Source organism: Myotis brandtii, unplaced genomic scaffold (assembly GCF_000412655.1).
Source record: "Myotis brandtii unplaced genomic scaffold, ASM41265v1 scaffold469, whole genome shotgun sequence".
NCBI lineage: Eukaryota > Metazoa > Chordata > Mammalia > Chiroptera > Vespertilionidae > Myotis > Myotis brandtii.
In genome coordinates this window covers 1,353,647-1,369,359 of record NW_005367911.1, presented here as the reverse complement: position 1 = coordinate 1,369,359, position 15,713 = coordinate 1,353,647, and the positions used below count along the sequence as shown (strand labels likewise).

Sequence of the window (15,713 nt, the reverse complement as noted above, 5' to 3'; positions counted from 1 at the left end):
CCCTAAGACGAGCTTGAACAGGGTGATAAATTATCAAGGATTGAGGGGATGGGAAGGGGGATGGATGCAGGGGAAGAACCACATAAATATTTATCAGGAGAAAAAAGGGGGGGGCGGTGTGGTTTGTGTCCAAACCATTGTAACCCAGGAAATGGAAGAGTTATTTTGTTCATGAGCTGAAAATATTTGGGTAATCAATTCCAATCAAGATATGATAAATGTGTCCCACCTGTTGCTAAAAATTCTCATGGTGATCTACAGCAGGGTCTATAAAAAGACCAGCTAGCACATACTTTAAGCTTTGCAGGCCATATAGTCTCTGTCACATGCAACTACTCTACTCTGCCTCTATAGTGGGAAAGCAGCCGTAGACAATAGTAAGTGAAAGGACACTGAAATTTGAATTTCATTTTTACCCCATTTAAAAATGTAAACAGCATTCTTACCTCGTGGGCAGTACAAAAAGAAGGCGTGGGTGGAATCTGGCTCGGAGGCTGTATTTACAGACCCCTGCTCTAGAGAAGAATTTTATCTTTAAGCCCATAGTCCCTGAGACCTCCTAGAAAAAGGAAGCACAATATATTATGGAAGGGAATTCTGTCCTGTTCAGTACCTAGCTACAGAGTGGAATAGCAGTCACTTACTTATTCAATAATTATTTATTTAGTGCCTATTTTGCGACCAGCGCTATAGTGGGTATTGGAAATAAAACAATGAGTAAAGAGCTAAACATTCCTATTCTCATGAAGCTTACCTTCTGGTAGGGGGAAGAGGCATTAAATAAATAAACTACATATCAGATTGTAAGTGCTAAGGGAAAAAAAAGGTAGCGTGGATGGCAATTTTAAATAGGGTTATCACTTTACTGACAAAGTTACATTTGAGCAAAGACTGCAAGGGGATGAAGGAGTGAGAGAGAGAGAGAGATCTGGGCAGAATTCCAGGCAGAAGGAACAGCGGGTAGAGCCCAAAGGTGGAAGCATCTCTGATGTAGTCAAGGAACACAAGGCCAACAGGGCTGAAACAGAGGGGGAAGGTGGGAGGAACTACCGTCAGAGAGCTGTGACTGGCCCAGATCTCACGGGACTTCGGTAGATAATAATGCCACTTCAGCCACCCTGGAAGGACTTTGTATTTTACTCTAAGAAGGGAAGTCAATGGAAGGTTTTAAGAGGAACACTGGTGGTATAGTTAAGACTAAATTCTGGAGGTGTCAAGAGCAAATCAGGCCCATGGTCGGCAAACTGCGGCTCGAGAGCCACATGTGGCTCTTTGGCCCCTTGAGTGTGGCTCTTCCTAAGCCTTAGGAGTACCCTAATTAAGTTAATAACAATGTACCTACCTATATAGTTTAAGTTTAAAAAATTTGGCCCTCAAAAGAAATTTCAATCGTTGTACTGTTGATATTTGGCTCCGTTGACTAATGAGTTTGCCGCCTAACTGTTAGGCGGTTACTCCCAATCTAGGCAAGAGACCGTGGTGGCTTGGACCAAGGAGGTAGCGATAGAATTGATTAGATTATGGCTATGTGTGGAAGATTCCTTGCATTTGGTGGGCAATGCGGTTGAGACAGAAGAGACCTGGGTCTTACACCGAGCTCTAGATCCCGATTTTTCCATCCACAAAATGGGAAAAGGTTATCGTTAGCATGAGGATAAGAGTGACCAAAGTCAAAGCTCTTGGGAAGGTTCTCTCGCCCACTGTATAAGGCAGCCTGCCCTGCCCCTCTCCTTCCTCCCGCCCACTGATTTTCAATGCACTCTTTGGAAAGTGTCCAAACTCTCAACAACAAAAAGTGGGGAGAACATGGCAAACTGGAGAGAAATGTTTCAGTGATGGCTCGTTCCTCCCCTTTTTCCAGAGCTTTGTTTACAAGTGGCTGGAACAACACTGAAAAGAAGGTATACAACATTCCTGGCATCTCCCCCGACATGATGAAACTAATTATTGAATACGCGTATACCAGGACCGTCCCTATCACACCTGACAACGTGGAGAAGCTGCTGGCTGCTGCGGACCAATTTAACATCATGGGTATCGTGAGGGGTTGCTGTGAGTTCCTCAAGTCAGAGCTGTGCCTGGATAACTGTATCGGCATCTGCAAGTTCACAGACTACTACTACTGCCCGGAACTCAGGCAGAAGGCCTACATGTTCATACTGCACAACTTCGAGGAGATGGTGAAAGTCTCGGCCGAGTTTTTGGAGCTCTCAGTCACTGAACTGAAGGATATCATTGAGAAAGATGAGCTAAACGTCAAGCAAGAAGACGCTGTGTTTGAGGCCATTTTAAAATGGATCGCTCATGACTCCCAAAATAGGAAGCAGCATATTTCAGTTTTGCTCCCCAAGGTCAAGTTTAATTATTTTTTTTGTGTGGGTTGCTTAATTGACCACTTTTGATTCATTTATCCCACTCGGGTTGTCCTAAGAGCTATATTCAGATGTTTGACAGATTCCAGGGCTGTATTTACATATATTTGTAGAGAAGGCATCTCCTACTAGTTTCTGGAATCTTGCAATTTTCTTTACCCTTGGCATGGCTAGTTCCTTTTATCCCAGTTACATTCTTTTATTATATTTATTTTTCTTTTTTAGAGAGAGGCAGGGAGAGAAGCATCAATGTGAGTCGGTCGCCTCCTGCTCACACGACGACCGGGGATAGAATCTGCAGCCTGGGTGTGTGCCCTGACCGGGAATCGAACCAGCCACTGTTTGGTGTCCGGGACGATGCTCCAACCAACAGAGCCACACCAGCCAGGGCATTTTGCCACCCCTCCACCCCCCAGTTTTAGTCTTTGACCAAAATTCTCCCTGGCTGTGGGGGAAGGAGAGGGCAAGGCCTTCAAAAGAATTCTAGAGTCTTCTTTTTACCTTTGTCCATTCTGAGTTTCCCCAAACCCAAGAGAGAAACTGGAGTTGTAGCCATTTGATGTTAATTTGTGTTATTTTACATACAGAGACAGATATTCATTCACAGAAAAATTCAACTTTTTTTTTTTTGGTCTAGTAGCATAGTCTGGTGGTCAAGGAATGAGCTAGCTTGCCGATCATTTTCTAGCTCATTCTCAGGGTCCAAATGTATACCACCTCTTAAAAACAGATATTTAAAGTGTTTAAGTTGTAAATTTCAAAAAAAAAACACAAAATATGGCCCCACTACAATTCAAAGGCAGGCTGTAAACCAAGGGGCTAAGGGGTTTTTCAGGCCTCCTCACCTCACTTTAAATGACTTGCTGCATTTCCTCCTTAGGTTCGCCTGGCCCTAATGCATGCTGAGTACTTCATGAACAATGTTAAGATGAATGACTATGTCAAAGACAGTGAGGAATGCAAGCCAGTCATCATTAATGCCCTAAAGGCCATGTATGACCTAAACATGAATGGACCCTCTAATTCTGACTTCACCAACCCACTCACCAGGCCCCGCCTACCCTATGCCATCCTATTTGCAATTGGTGGCTGGAGTGGTGGGAGCCCCACCAATGCCATTGAGGCATATGATGCTCGGGCAGACAGATGGGTGAATGTCACTTGTGAAGAAGAAAGTCCCCGTGCCTACCACGGGGCAGCCTATTTGAAAGGCTACGTTTATATCATTGGGGGGTTCGATAGTGTAGACTATTTCAATAGTGTTAAACGTTTTGACCCAGTCAAGAAAACTTGGCACCAGGTAGCCCCGATGCACTCCAGACGTTGCTATGTCAGCGTGACAGTCCTCAGCAATTTCATCTATGCCATGGGAGGATTTGATGGCTACGTGCGTCTCAACACTGCTGAACGCTACGAGCCAGAGACCAATCAGTGGACACTCATTGCCCCCATGCATGAACAGAGGAGTGACGCGAGTGCCACAACACTCTACGGAAAGGTAAAAAAAATGGGGGGGGGGAGGGGTAGGGAGGAGGGCCGGGATGTGAAAGCAAACAAGCCCAGGAATAATGCTCTTCCTTTTGGGGGGTGGATGGAAAACAGAAATGGCAGTATCTTGGCAGTTCAAACTCCATCAAATGACTAAGTGACCCTTTGTAACTATCTTTTCTTACTTATTCTGACCCATGAATCTTTTCCCCTGGCTGAGTTTTTATTTGTATCCTTTCACTGTAATAAACTCTGAGAGTATAACCACAAAAAAAGTAAAAATAAATAAAAAGCAATAGATGTACATGTGTAAAAAAGAAACTCAGAGTGCCCCTTTTCATACTCCAGAGGTAACTTTTAATAATCTTGAACTGTCTTCACACAGGTCTACATATGTGGTGGGTTCAATGGAAATGAATGCCTGTTTACAGCAGAAGTGTACAACACTGAGAGTAATCAGTGGACAGTCATAGCCCCCATGAGAAGCAGGAGAAGTGGAATAGGCGTAATTGCTTATGGAGAACACGTGTATGCGGTGAGTTTATCGTGTACAACAACAAAAATGATTCCCCTCCATTTTCTATTATACAACCACTGGTAAGCATTTGAAAAGGTTTTGTTCCATGGAACAGTGGAAGAGGGAGGTATGAAATCACTAGTCCTCCCCTTAGAGGGCCTCCTGGGTGAACAGAATCAGTGGCTAACAGTAAATCATGTTCCCGTTGCTGTCCACAGGTAGGCGGCTTTGATGGAGCTAATCGACTTAGGAGTGCAGAAGCCTACAGCCCAGTGGCTAACACTTGGCGCACGATCCCCACTATGTTTAATCCTCGTAGCAATTTCGGCATCGAGGTGGTAGACGACCTCTTGTTTGTGGTGGGTGGCTTTAATGGCTTTACCACCACCTTTAATGTTGAGTGCTATGATGAAAAGACCGACGAGTGGTATGATGCCCATGACATGAGTATATATCGCAGTGCTCTGAGCTGCTGTGTGGTACCAGGGCTGGCCAATGTTGGGGAATATGCAGCTAGAAGGGACAACTTCACAGGATTAGCACTGCGAGATGAAGTAAAGTACTCCGCTTCAACAAGTACCTTACCTGTATGAGCCTCTTCATTTAGCTAATAAAAAGTCTAAGCAATAAGAATTAATTCTTTTTTAAAATAAATGCAGTGTTTAAACTTGTAAGAGTACTGGAAAATGTTCACCATAAGGGAGCCAAGGGTTGGACGAATGAGGGAGTAAAAGGGTTCAAGGAAGAAAGCAATTATATTCAACAGTACATACTTAAAAGGAAAAACTACACAATGCAAACCAGCTCTAATGAAATACGTTTATTTAAAGCTTATATTGAGACCATTAGTAGCTTTAACACAGGACAAGATAGCTTCAGGAACATAAAACAAGCTATTATACAAGGTAATGTCTCAAAGTGTCTTACGTTCCACATCTCCTCTGACGTAAGGAGACAGTCAAAATTACACGTTCAGTTGAGTAGGGGCTTGGATACTACTGGTCCCCAAAACTCACTGTACATCGCTTGAACTAAGTACTGATGTTACAAATAACTCAATGAGCCCTAAGTACAGGGATCCTAAGATCTTCAAACATCTAGCAAGCACTACTTTTCATGAGTGCATAAGGCAGGAGGATTAAGTTAATAAGTGCTCTATTGTATGTGCTTCATTGTTGCAGAAATGGTCATATAGAGCAAGACAAAAGCCCCACAAAGGTAAGCAATAAATAGCAGTTATTTGGCTATCTAAATTCTTTGAAGCAAAATGACTACTATATTATGTTGTTATTGTATTACATCACTCAACTATGAGCTCTTTTGTTTCCAATGACCAGAACATTAACAAAAACAAAAATGGACTACTCTCAAGAGATTAACAAACTGGAGTGATGAACTGTGCCAAAATGTTTGACAGTTAAAAAGGAGACTGAATTGTTTCTCAAATATTCTACAGTTAAAGAGCAACCTATAGGCACCCTAGTTTTCTAGTGTAGGCAGATGAACATGCTTCACAATTCTCTATGTTTTCAAAAGACATGAAATGTGACCAATACACCCTTTTTATTTAAGCTTAATTTGAGGAAAGTACACAAAAAAAATCCCTTTGGTTATGCCTGATTAGGCCAAGTAACTAAAATACACAATTTAGCTTACCTGTCTACCAATATATAGTATTCATATTAGAATTATGAAGCAGAGAATATTTTAATACACCACATGCTACACTAGTCAAGAAACATGAAGAAAAAACATGTGCACTAGAAACTGCGTTATCATCAGCCTGAAGAATTTAAAATACAGAAGCACACAAATCTTCCATAAACACTGTCTTTCCAGTTCCAAGAGTCTGTTCTATATTTAAAAAGTTAGTATTTAAAATTTTTTGGTCCCAGAAATACTACACAAAACCAGCTGATCAAAACAAAACTGATGTCAATGAATGTTTAGATTTTTTTAGCACAATATTTTTTAATTGGCACAGCAAAAGCCAAGATACCAAGATACACAAGACTAATCATGCAAATAACTGCAAGTGAGACACTTAAACACTAAGCTCATGACTGACATTCTTAATATATACCACTGATTTTTTTTTTTTTTTAAACCATGGCGGGGTAGGTATAGTTAAGATATCCATTCTGAGATAGAAGTAGATTCACTCAAAGTTATGTATAGTTGTTACTTTTTGTATAATCAATTCCTCTTTTACTTCCACAAATACCAAAAGCAACAAAACAAGATTTGCTTAAATACACATTAATTGCCTTTTTTAAAGCTGTATTTTTATGTTTAAATTACCAAACACAATCTTTAAGTTTTCATCAAAAAGGACATTTCCCCCCCCAAAAAGGCATTTTAGGTTCTTCATACTCGGAACCTTTCCAAAAACGCTGGGAAGTTATTTCCAGTTTGGAATTTCAGAATGTCAGCCTGGAACAGATTTAAGCAAATCTGGTTTCTTTCCTGATTAACAAGTTAGTTAGGCTATTTCAGAAACACAAGTTATTGATGTGAAATCACACATGTGAATTCAAATACGAAAATTAGCAATTCAGTAGTCAGGAAAACCTGCACACATCATCATGCAAGGAAGGACTTACCCCTTCTTTCCACCCGTGGCCTAGGCTGCCTGCTAAGTTAAAAAACAACAATTTCAATCAAGTTTTCAAAACCAGATTATACCTAGATCTTTGAGTTATAAGGTCTGCCATATCATGTGAAAAAGAGACAACCTTCCAAATAAATTGGTCTCTCAGAAAAGTCTGAGACAAAAACCCCACACAACCCGCTGGCCCCCAATCCTGCATCACACCCTTCTAGAGAGAAGCTGGCATCCTGGTGAGCTACTGCTTTACACAGCCAGGAAAAGGAAGGCTAGCACAGCCTATCAGAGAAGTGAGAACTTCGTGCATTGAGCTTTTCTGCCTTACTTGCATAGATCTCTCACAACTAAGTATCAGCATTTCTCAGAATCCAATGGCTTTTATTAAACTAACCACAAATACATAGAAATTGAGAAAATGGTTGGGGTGGGATAATATATCCTCATAGAGAAATATGACTTGCAGTTCCGATCCCCACCCCCGTCTAAATGAAATGGTTTTAAAGCAGATTTCCAACATGTTTATTGAAAAACCATCCTAGGTAGTGATATCAATTTAGAAATTTCAAGAAAATTCTTAGTAGAGAGTCCAAGGGCTAAACATGAGTAGTCTTGCAGCTGAAAGCTAAAATTTCTGGTTGTACTTTTTTTAGTGTTTGATACAACTAATAAGGAGGTTAACTATAATGCAGTAGAGAAAAAAAAATCAATGCACTTAGAATTCTACTTCTAGGACAGTGTTTGGGAATGCCTACGATAGTAGAAAACAAGAATATACTGGACCCACATTGCAAACAGTAAGAGTAGGAGTTACTGAGTGCTAAAATAGTCAAACCAAGTGCTAAATTGTATAAAGCTTTTGAATGTGTTAAGAGAATCAGAAGAATGAATAAAAATAAATTAAAAATAACTACAGTGATAAATTTTGAAGAGCCAGAATTATGCCCTTAAATTTGGTATTCCAGGCTCAGGCAAAGTTCCAATTAAAGTTCATGGCAACTGGGGAGCATTTGAGGTCCTGCTCCCAGCATATGTGGTCAGTTTGGCTCAAATAAAGTCTTCTTTAAAAAAAATCCAGGGCAACTGGATATGACATTATAACAATGGGGGCTGAGAAATAAGGCTTGTTTTTAGCAACATTTCTCTAAATTGTTATTCCCTTTCCATTTCAAAAAAACATTTTAGAAAGGAATGAAGATCCTATGAAATATGCATTAGAGCAAAATTTAAAATTGAAGGCATTGAGTGTCGATTGTCATAAGCATTATTTACACTCATGAACTTATCCTCATATAAGCCTGCAATTCCTGAAAAAAGTATTTAAAAATTTTTAATGCCTTTGATTTCTCAGACTACACCAATACTTCTCAGAGAAACAAATTTCACATATATAATATCCTCTGTATTCAATCAATCAGCTAAAGATCAATACTTGTGCCAACTACCATCATTTCAGAGTGACAGCTTAAAGTCAATAACTCAGTTGGCTAAAGAAATGAAAAATATTCCAAAAAAATGCATGAGCCAATTACAAATTTCTCATCAGTCCTCTCTTCTAGAAGGAAACAAAACAGCATTTCTAGATAAACAAAATGTCAAAGCAAAAATTCTAAAATCATCTTGCTAAAATATTGTGCTTTTTCCTTCAAATTTCAGTCCTACTATTGCACATACCTCTTGCAAATGAGGGCTCAATGCATAAATTCTGATCTTGTCAAAACCAACCACTCAGGAAAAAAGTGAAAAGGAATATCAAGGTAAATGTGCAAATAAAATTGGTGCTTAAAGCATGTTCAAAACCTAAGTCCTAAGACAAAGGAGTTATACCTTCTTAGCAGAAAACCAGCCAAGTAACTACACCTGGTTTTCCCATTTGTCTTTAATAAGATCTTATTTAGCTAGCACATACACACAAACTAAAGACAGAGACCAAAGGCAGAAAAAGACTGCAAGCTAACAAAATTACCACGTATTGAATTGAGTTTCCCAGTCTTCCGTTTTTAACTATATTTCCTTTATAGGGGGCAATCATCAATTCAGGTAGAAAATAAGTTATTGACACACTTTTTCAAGTAACAGTCTGGTATCTTGAGCTTCACAAAACAGGTGTGTGACTGTTTTAAGCTTCACATATTAGAGAACCTAGCATTCGATCTGAGAGCTTGGCACTCGCCGCATGTTTAAGGCGTGCCGATGTATTTCTTGCATCTGTCTGATCCGGTCCTTCTGCCACATTAAGTTTTGAGGCATAGGATATCTCTGTGTGCCATGCAAGTACCGGTATGGGATTCTCACGTGGCAAGCAGTGGCTCTACAACGAGGTTGCGGCATGGGAGGAAGCAGCATCCACCTCTTCCTCTCAGCGCAATAGCGGTAGGCTTCTTTCCGATACTGCTTGTCAATATCATCACTGTTTTTCCAGCCTCCAATAATGAAAACGTCATCTTTGTAATAGCAAATGGCTGCTCCTTCAATGCTTAGGACTTCTGGAGGCAAGCTTTCAAGGATCTCATCGGAAACTTGGCTGGCGATTTTTCTGACTGCCTCTTCATTTTCCAAAGAATAACTCTTGGGACAACATGATGCCGTCTGATAAAAGTTGGAATTGACCACAGACATTTGGAAAAAGCAGTAATTGTCAATAAGTGGCAAAGATTTCACATCTTGCCACTGTCGAGTCTCTGTATCGTAGCAGGTGATTACGGCCTTTAATCCATCTTCAGTGTCCCGATCCACAGGAGTGCGGGCAGCGATATACACAAACCGGTCTTCCACGGCTAGTGCTTTGACATCTCGAAGAATCTTTGGTGCTGATTCCAAGTTGTGCCACTTATCAATCTCAGGATTATAAACAGTAACATCTTTAAAGCCAGGACTAAAGTTGCCATGTCCTCCAATGCTATAGAGCTTCCCTTTGACTTGTGTTAGCCCAAAAGAATGCTTCCTTGTCATCAGACTACAAACATGTTCCCATATATTAAAATTTGGGTTATATCTTTCCACAGTTTTAGCAAAACCTGGTTCCATTGATCCAGCAACATACACGTGGGATTCCGTTACTGCAACTGCATGGCCATCCAGGTGATTATGAATATGGGGCAGGTTTACCCATCTGTCCTCATCAACAAAATATCCCACACATTCACTTAAATAGTCCCCTCCTTCCGACACGCCTCCAATAACCATGATCACGTCCATGTTTTGTCCATAGCGAGGTAATAATGAGACATGAGAAGCAGGATGCTGGAATGTACCAGACTGTATGTTCTCAGCTCTCAGAGCATGCCTCTCCACTGCATCAGCCACTAACTTGACGCAAACTTCATTATTGGCCACCAGCCTCTCTGGCTTGACATGCCGAGTAAGATAGGTAGGTTTCATCTGGGACAATCTGAGCAATTTAAAAAGTTCTTCAAAGTATCTCTCCCTCTCTTCAGCATTTCTCTGAACCCACTTCAAAACTGTTTCAAAAAGAACCTCTTCGGAATCAACCGTAATTTCCAAGTCTGACAGCCAGTCTCGAATAAGATGGAAAGGTAAAGTATAAAATTCCTCATCCTGAATTACTTTGTGGAAATTTCTCCGTATCATATCGGCAGCTTTCAGAGCAAGTTGGCTCAGGGTATACATGTGAGCTAAGCTATGAATGGCCACACAATTAGAGAGATGAAGTTTCTTCTTGAGAAATTCTCCACAAAATTCTTTTAAGCGAATTAATAGGAACCTAAAATCAAGAAAAAGGATTAATTTTCAAATGTGCATGTTATGTGGCTGCATTTTGAGAGCATCTGAATTATACAAATTGAAATGGTAAGCTTCAACTTACTTAATGCACAATATCTGAAAAAAAGCAAATCCTCCCAAATTAAAATGGATTATGCTGAAAAGTATGTTTAAAAGCTATAACAGTCCTATACTTTATTTTCACTTTTTGTTGTTGTTGTTAAGCCTCACCCGAGAATATTTTTCCATTGATTTTTAGAGAGAGTGGAGAGGGAGAGACAGAGAGAGAGAGAGAGAAACATTGATGTGAGAGAAGCACAATGAGTGGTTGCCTCCTGCATGTGCCCCAACCAGGGCTGGAGATGGAGCCTGCAACCTAGGTATGTGTTCTTGACTGGAATCAAACTTGGGACCCTTCAGTCCGCAGGCTGACACTCTATCCACTGAGCCAAACCAGGTAGGACTATTTTCACTCTAATTTGCCCTTGCAAAGGCAAATCTCAATTCAAACTTGTCTATGCCATCCTACCCCAATCCCTTGCCAGTTACCAGCCTCTCTTCAAATGAGGCAGGGTCTCAGTGAAAAGACTTTACTAAGCACTGACTGCATGGTATAGGAACTGTGGATCCCAGGAGGTTGTTTACTCAAGCATCAGAAGTGGAGTCTTTGTGTCAGAGGTGTAAATCTCCTCTTCACCAGACCATTCTCCCAGGTCAACAAATGAAGGGGGGGAGGTGCTGGAGAGTGGGGGAGCTGCAGTCTCATTAAAGCAGGGGTGGCAAAGCAAACGAACATCTGAAGAAGCCAGGAAATAAAACAATAAAAAACATGTACAGGGCAGTCCAGGTTAAAAAAGAAGAGCACTGGCAGGTAAGCTCAGTGGTTAGAGTGTTGGCCTGCACACTGAAGGGTCTTGGGCTGGATTCCCAGTCAAGGGCACATAACTGGGTTGCAGGATCGATCCCTGGCCCCAGTCAGGGCATGTGCAGGAGGCAACCAAACAATGAATCTGTTTCACATCCCTGTTTCTTTCTCTACCCCCCGCCCCCTCATCCCTCTTTCCAATGGAAAAAATATCCTTGGGTAAGGATTAACAAAATAAAAAAGAAAAGAAAATGGTTTGGAATGTAGCTGGCTAGAAATTGCCTACCTACCTAAATTTGTTTAAATTAAAAAAACAAAAACAAAAAGCACACACACAAAACCACATTTCAGACAAATTCATAAATCTGGCAGCATTCAGCCCCAAGGGTAGCCAGTTTGAGACCATGGCATTAGAAAGTCCCCAGAACTGAGAACCTCAATGATATACGGATGACTACATCAGTCCAGACTTATTTAATTCAGTAGCCATTTATTATTATGGTTATTACAACTATTGTGAAACCTGAGAGGGAGAGAGGGCTCTTGGTAGCTAACTGGGCTCAAATTTTTAAAAAACAGAGCCTAGCAGCCATGTCTACATAGGGGCCTCTCACTTCAGGGAGAGGCCTGCACCGAAGTACTTGCCTCAGAACCCAGCTATGTTTCTGCCATCTGAGCTAGACCTTATAATAGAGGTGTTCCTGAAATTCAATTTCAACCAAAAGGACTGAAGCTTTCCCCATCCAACTGGAAGCTGTGCAGCTCCAACTAACCTGAGTGGCTCTATTCTGACCAATCAGGACAGTGCATTTTGGACCAATCAAACTGTGAGGACTTGGAGTCCTCATCTGCATGATGACAATCAGGCACCAGGGGCAAGGAATTCTATCCAAATAAGCCAGCTCCCCTCTGGCTCTGACAGCGCACTTGCACTTTCCTTTCCCACCAAAAACTGGGTAACCATGGCTGAGCTGAACCACCAAAGATGTCTCAAAGGAGCAGAGTGGAGCAGACCAGTGCAGGCCACAGCAGACTGGCACAGAACGCAGCAGACCAGTGCAGCACAAAGCAGACCATGGAGGAGCAGAGCAGAGGAGAGCAGAGCATCTAGCTGGAGAGGGGCCTGGCCCCAGGGCTGCTTCACAGCCCTGCTGTCTCACAACTGAGCTGTTCTACAGCCCATGCTGTTTTCACAGCTGTGCTATATCACAATTGAGCTGTTTTGCACTGAATAAAGTTTCCTTCTTCACCACACCCCAAATCGGGGGGTTCCTGTTGCCGTTGAATTGGTGCCAATGACAATCGGACAATACTGTCGAACAATGATATAAAGGTGAGTAACACAGGCTCCCTTCACCCTCTTCAGTGAACATACATCTTAGACATGAAACAAAGGTGTAGTAGTAAGAGTTCCAGTGGCTCTCAAACATGTCTGGGTGCCTAGATTCCCAGGCTCACCACCCTACCCAGCTCCCATTTTTGGCAGGCACTCCAGGTAATTCTTACACATATTCCATTGGACGGTGTTTAGAACACTGCTCTATGAAAACAACAGCTGGCATATACTAGGCATTTGCCATGTGAGGGGCATTGCAAGCTGCACTTCCTGTTATTTATGTTATAAGTGCCCTACAAGGTAGGCATGATCAACAGAGTATATGGGGGAATGGGGAGTGGGGGGTTAGGAGAATGATCCTCTCTCAGAGCTGGTAAGATTAGATGTGATGGTTGCAGGATACTCAGAAGAGTGCCTAACACAAGGCAGTTGCTCAGCAGCTGACAGATGGAGAAGTTAGTGCTTTAAGTAAACTGCCTGGGGTGTTCTCTCCTCCTCCTTATCCCCAACTCCCCAATAAAGCTGGGACAAATCTGAAGAACACAAGCTCACCTGACAAAAGCAAACACAGCATGAGTGAGTGCAATCACCCTTCCCCCATCTCAGACCTATAACTGCCCCACCCTGTTCCACTCCATTCTCTATTGGATGACCCAGCCTCACACTTTAAGAATAAAGAGAAGCCATCAGGCAGAAACTTCATCTTCCCACCACCCACACTGCCTACAGCTGTACTCTATACTATGCTCTCCCAGTCCAACTTTTCCATTAAACAAAAAAAATCTTTTTTTTTTTTTTTATTGATTTCAGAGAGGAAGGGAGAGGGAGAGAGAGAGAGAAACATCAATGATGAGAGAATCATTGATCAGCTGCCTCCTGCACAGTCCACTGAGCCCACAACCCGGGCATGTGCCCTGACTGGGAAATTGAACCTTGAACTCCTGGTTCATAGGTCGATGCTCAACCAGGCAGGCCAACTTTTCCATTTTTAATATGAATTCTATCCGCTTCTTGGTTTCAAAGACTTTGCTCCTGCAATTATTCCCCTGTCCTGTAACATTAATCTCTCCTTTTCTGCTCTATTATTGCCAAATTCAATGATCACTTGCGGTTGACAGAGCTGACATGATTGGCACCCTTCTTTCTAGTCTTCTCTGCTGGTTCCTCTTTAACATTCTGAAGAATCCCAGGACGCAGTCCTGCCCCTTCACTTTTCTATCTACACTCTCTTCCTAAGTAATTTCATCCAGTCTTATAGCTTCAATTATCATCTGTATGCTTATTTCCTCCCAATCTCTAGCTCCCAATGCTCTGATACCCACCTGCCTACTCAGACTTCTCCTGGACCCAAACCAAACTCCTGATCTTCCTCCCAACCTTGCTTTTCTGCAGTCTTCCACATTAATAAATAACAACTCCATCTTTCCTACTGCTTGAGTCCAAAAGCTAGCACTCTCTCTCTCTCACCCCACATCAAATCCATGAGCAAATTCATCTCCTCTATCTTCAAAATATACCTAGAATTGAAGCACTTATTACCTTTACTTCTCCCTCCTCAATCCAAGTCTCTACCACCACTGCAACCACCTCTGCTTCTGCCCTTGCTGCCCCCTCCTTTTCTAACATAGCAGAATTCTTCAAATCAGAATGCGTCATTCCTCGGCCTCAAACCTTCCCATCTCATTCAGAGTAAGAGTCCAGGTCCTTCCACAGGCCAACAAGGCCCTATGGGACCTGGATCCATTCCCATCACCACCCAGAGGCCTTTCCTGCTCCTCTCATTCGGCATCTCTCTGATCCAGCCACAATGGCCTCCTGCTATTCTTTACCATCCAGACAATCTCCACTTCAGGGCCTTTACACCAACACTGATTCATCTCACCTCCTTCAGTTCTTTGCAAAATGTCTTCTTTGTGGGGGATTCTCTATTCAATTTAAAAAATAGCTTCTCTCCATCAGCCCTTTCTGTATGTCCCCACCACGGTTTATTTTCCATTATAACTATAACCATCACCCAACACGCTATCTATTTCACGTATCTGTTGTCCATCTACCAATGTGAGTGCAATGACGAAGGGACTTTTGTCCGTTTTGTTCACCGCTGAATTCCCAGCACCTTTAGAACCGTGTCTGAACGGGTGCATAATAGGTACTCAATAGGTAGTTGTTAAAATAATGTATCTGTAACATAATACTGCCCCAACAGGCTCCTCCCAGCTCTATAAATGGCTTTCGTTCACCTGCCCCCTGACCAGTCTCCGGAGCATCCATTCCTGCCTTCTACAATCCCTTTCCACGGCTGCAGAATCATCTTTTAAAATGCTTAAATCGGGTAATTTACTTACCCAGCTTCCCATCACCCAGTAAAATGCAAACTCCTTATTCCAGCGCATTTCACACACCCGTCTCCCCTTCACCCGCCATATCCAGCCCCACTGGGTTTTTCTTTTTCAGTTCTTCTCCGAGCCAAACTGGATCTGGCCTAAGGGCCTCTGCGCCACCCGCCAGGAATCCCCCATCTTTGCTGTTTAAGGGTCGGTTTAAATGTCATCTCCCGAGAAAGGTCTTTCCTCTACCCCATCACAATCCTTCCCCCCCCCCCCCCTTTTCCCTTTCATCCCTTTTTAATGTCAATACGGCACTTACAACAAGCGGGCTTTCCTTCTGATTGCCTTTGTTCCGCCACCGGGGATCTGAACTCCCTAAGGCAAGTGGCCCTGGCCGACGGGCCGGCTGCATCCTCAGTGGCCAGCGCCGAGGCTGCCCGCACCGCCCCGCACAGCAGGCCCTCGGCAGGTACCAAACGA

The 15,713-nt window shown here is 42.4% G+C and overlaps 2 protein-coding genes and 1 long non-coding RNA gene across 3 annotated transcripts in view; 1 reads left to right on the top strand and 2 right to left on the bottom strand.

The window, feature by feature from the left end:
• The window catches only part of LOC106727718, a 2,890-nt gene extending 1,628 nt beyond the window's left edge, over window positions 1–1,262 (bottom strand). Inside the window, exon 1 of the long non-coding RNA XR_001363951.1 lies at window positions 447–1,262. This is a non-coding gene — a long non-coding RNA (uncharacterized LOC106727718). The remainder of the gene's footprint in view (window positions 1–446) is intronic.
• KLHL10 (kelch-like family member 10) overlaps window positions 1–8,046 on the top strand; it is an 8,850-nt gene extending 804 nt beyond the window's left edge. The window contains exons 2-5 of the mRNA XM_005875763.2: window positions 1,862–2,351; window positions 3,253–3,870; window positions 4,246–4,395; window positions 4,596–8,046. Of these exons, the coding sequence (XP_005875825.1) occupies window positions 1,862–2,351; window positions 3,253–3,870; window positions 4,246–4,395; window positions 4,596–4,970 (1,633 nt within the window). The 3' untranslated portion in view covers window positions 4,971–8,046. The remainder of the gene's footprint in view (window positions 1–1,861; window positions 2,352–3,252; window positions 3,871–4,245; window positions 4,396–4,595) is intronic.
• On the bottom strand, window positions 5,183–15,707 carry KLHL11 (kelch-like family member 11). The gene is made up of 2 exons (XM_014547268.1): window positions 15,553–15,707; window positions 5,183–10,706 (listed from the first exon to the last, which is right to left on the bottom strand). The coding sequence occupies exon 2, from the start codon at window positions 10,610–10,612 to the stop codon at window positions 9,125–9,127; it is 1,488 nt and encodes a 495-aa protein (XP_014402754.1). The 5' UTR covers window positions 10,613–10,706; window positions 15,553–15,707; the 3' UTR covers window positions 5,183–9,124.
• Window positions 15,708–15,713: the final 6 nt, after the last annotated feature.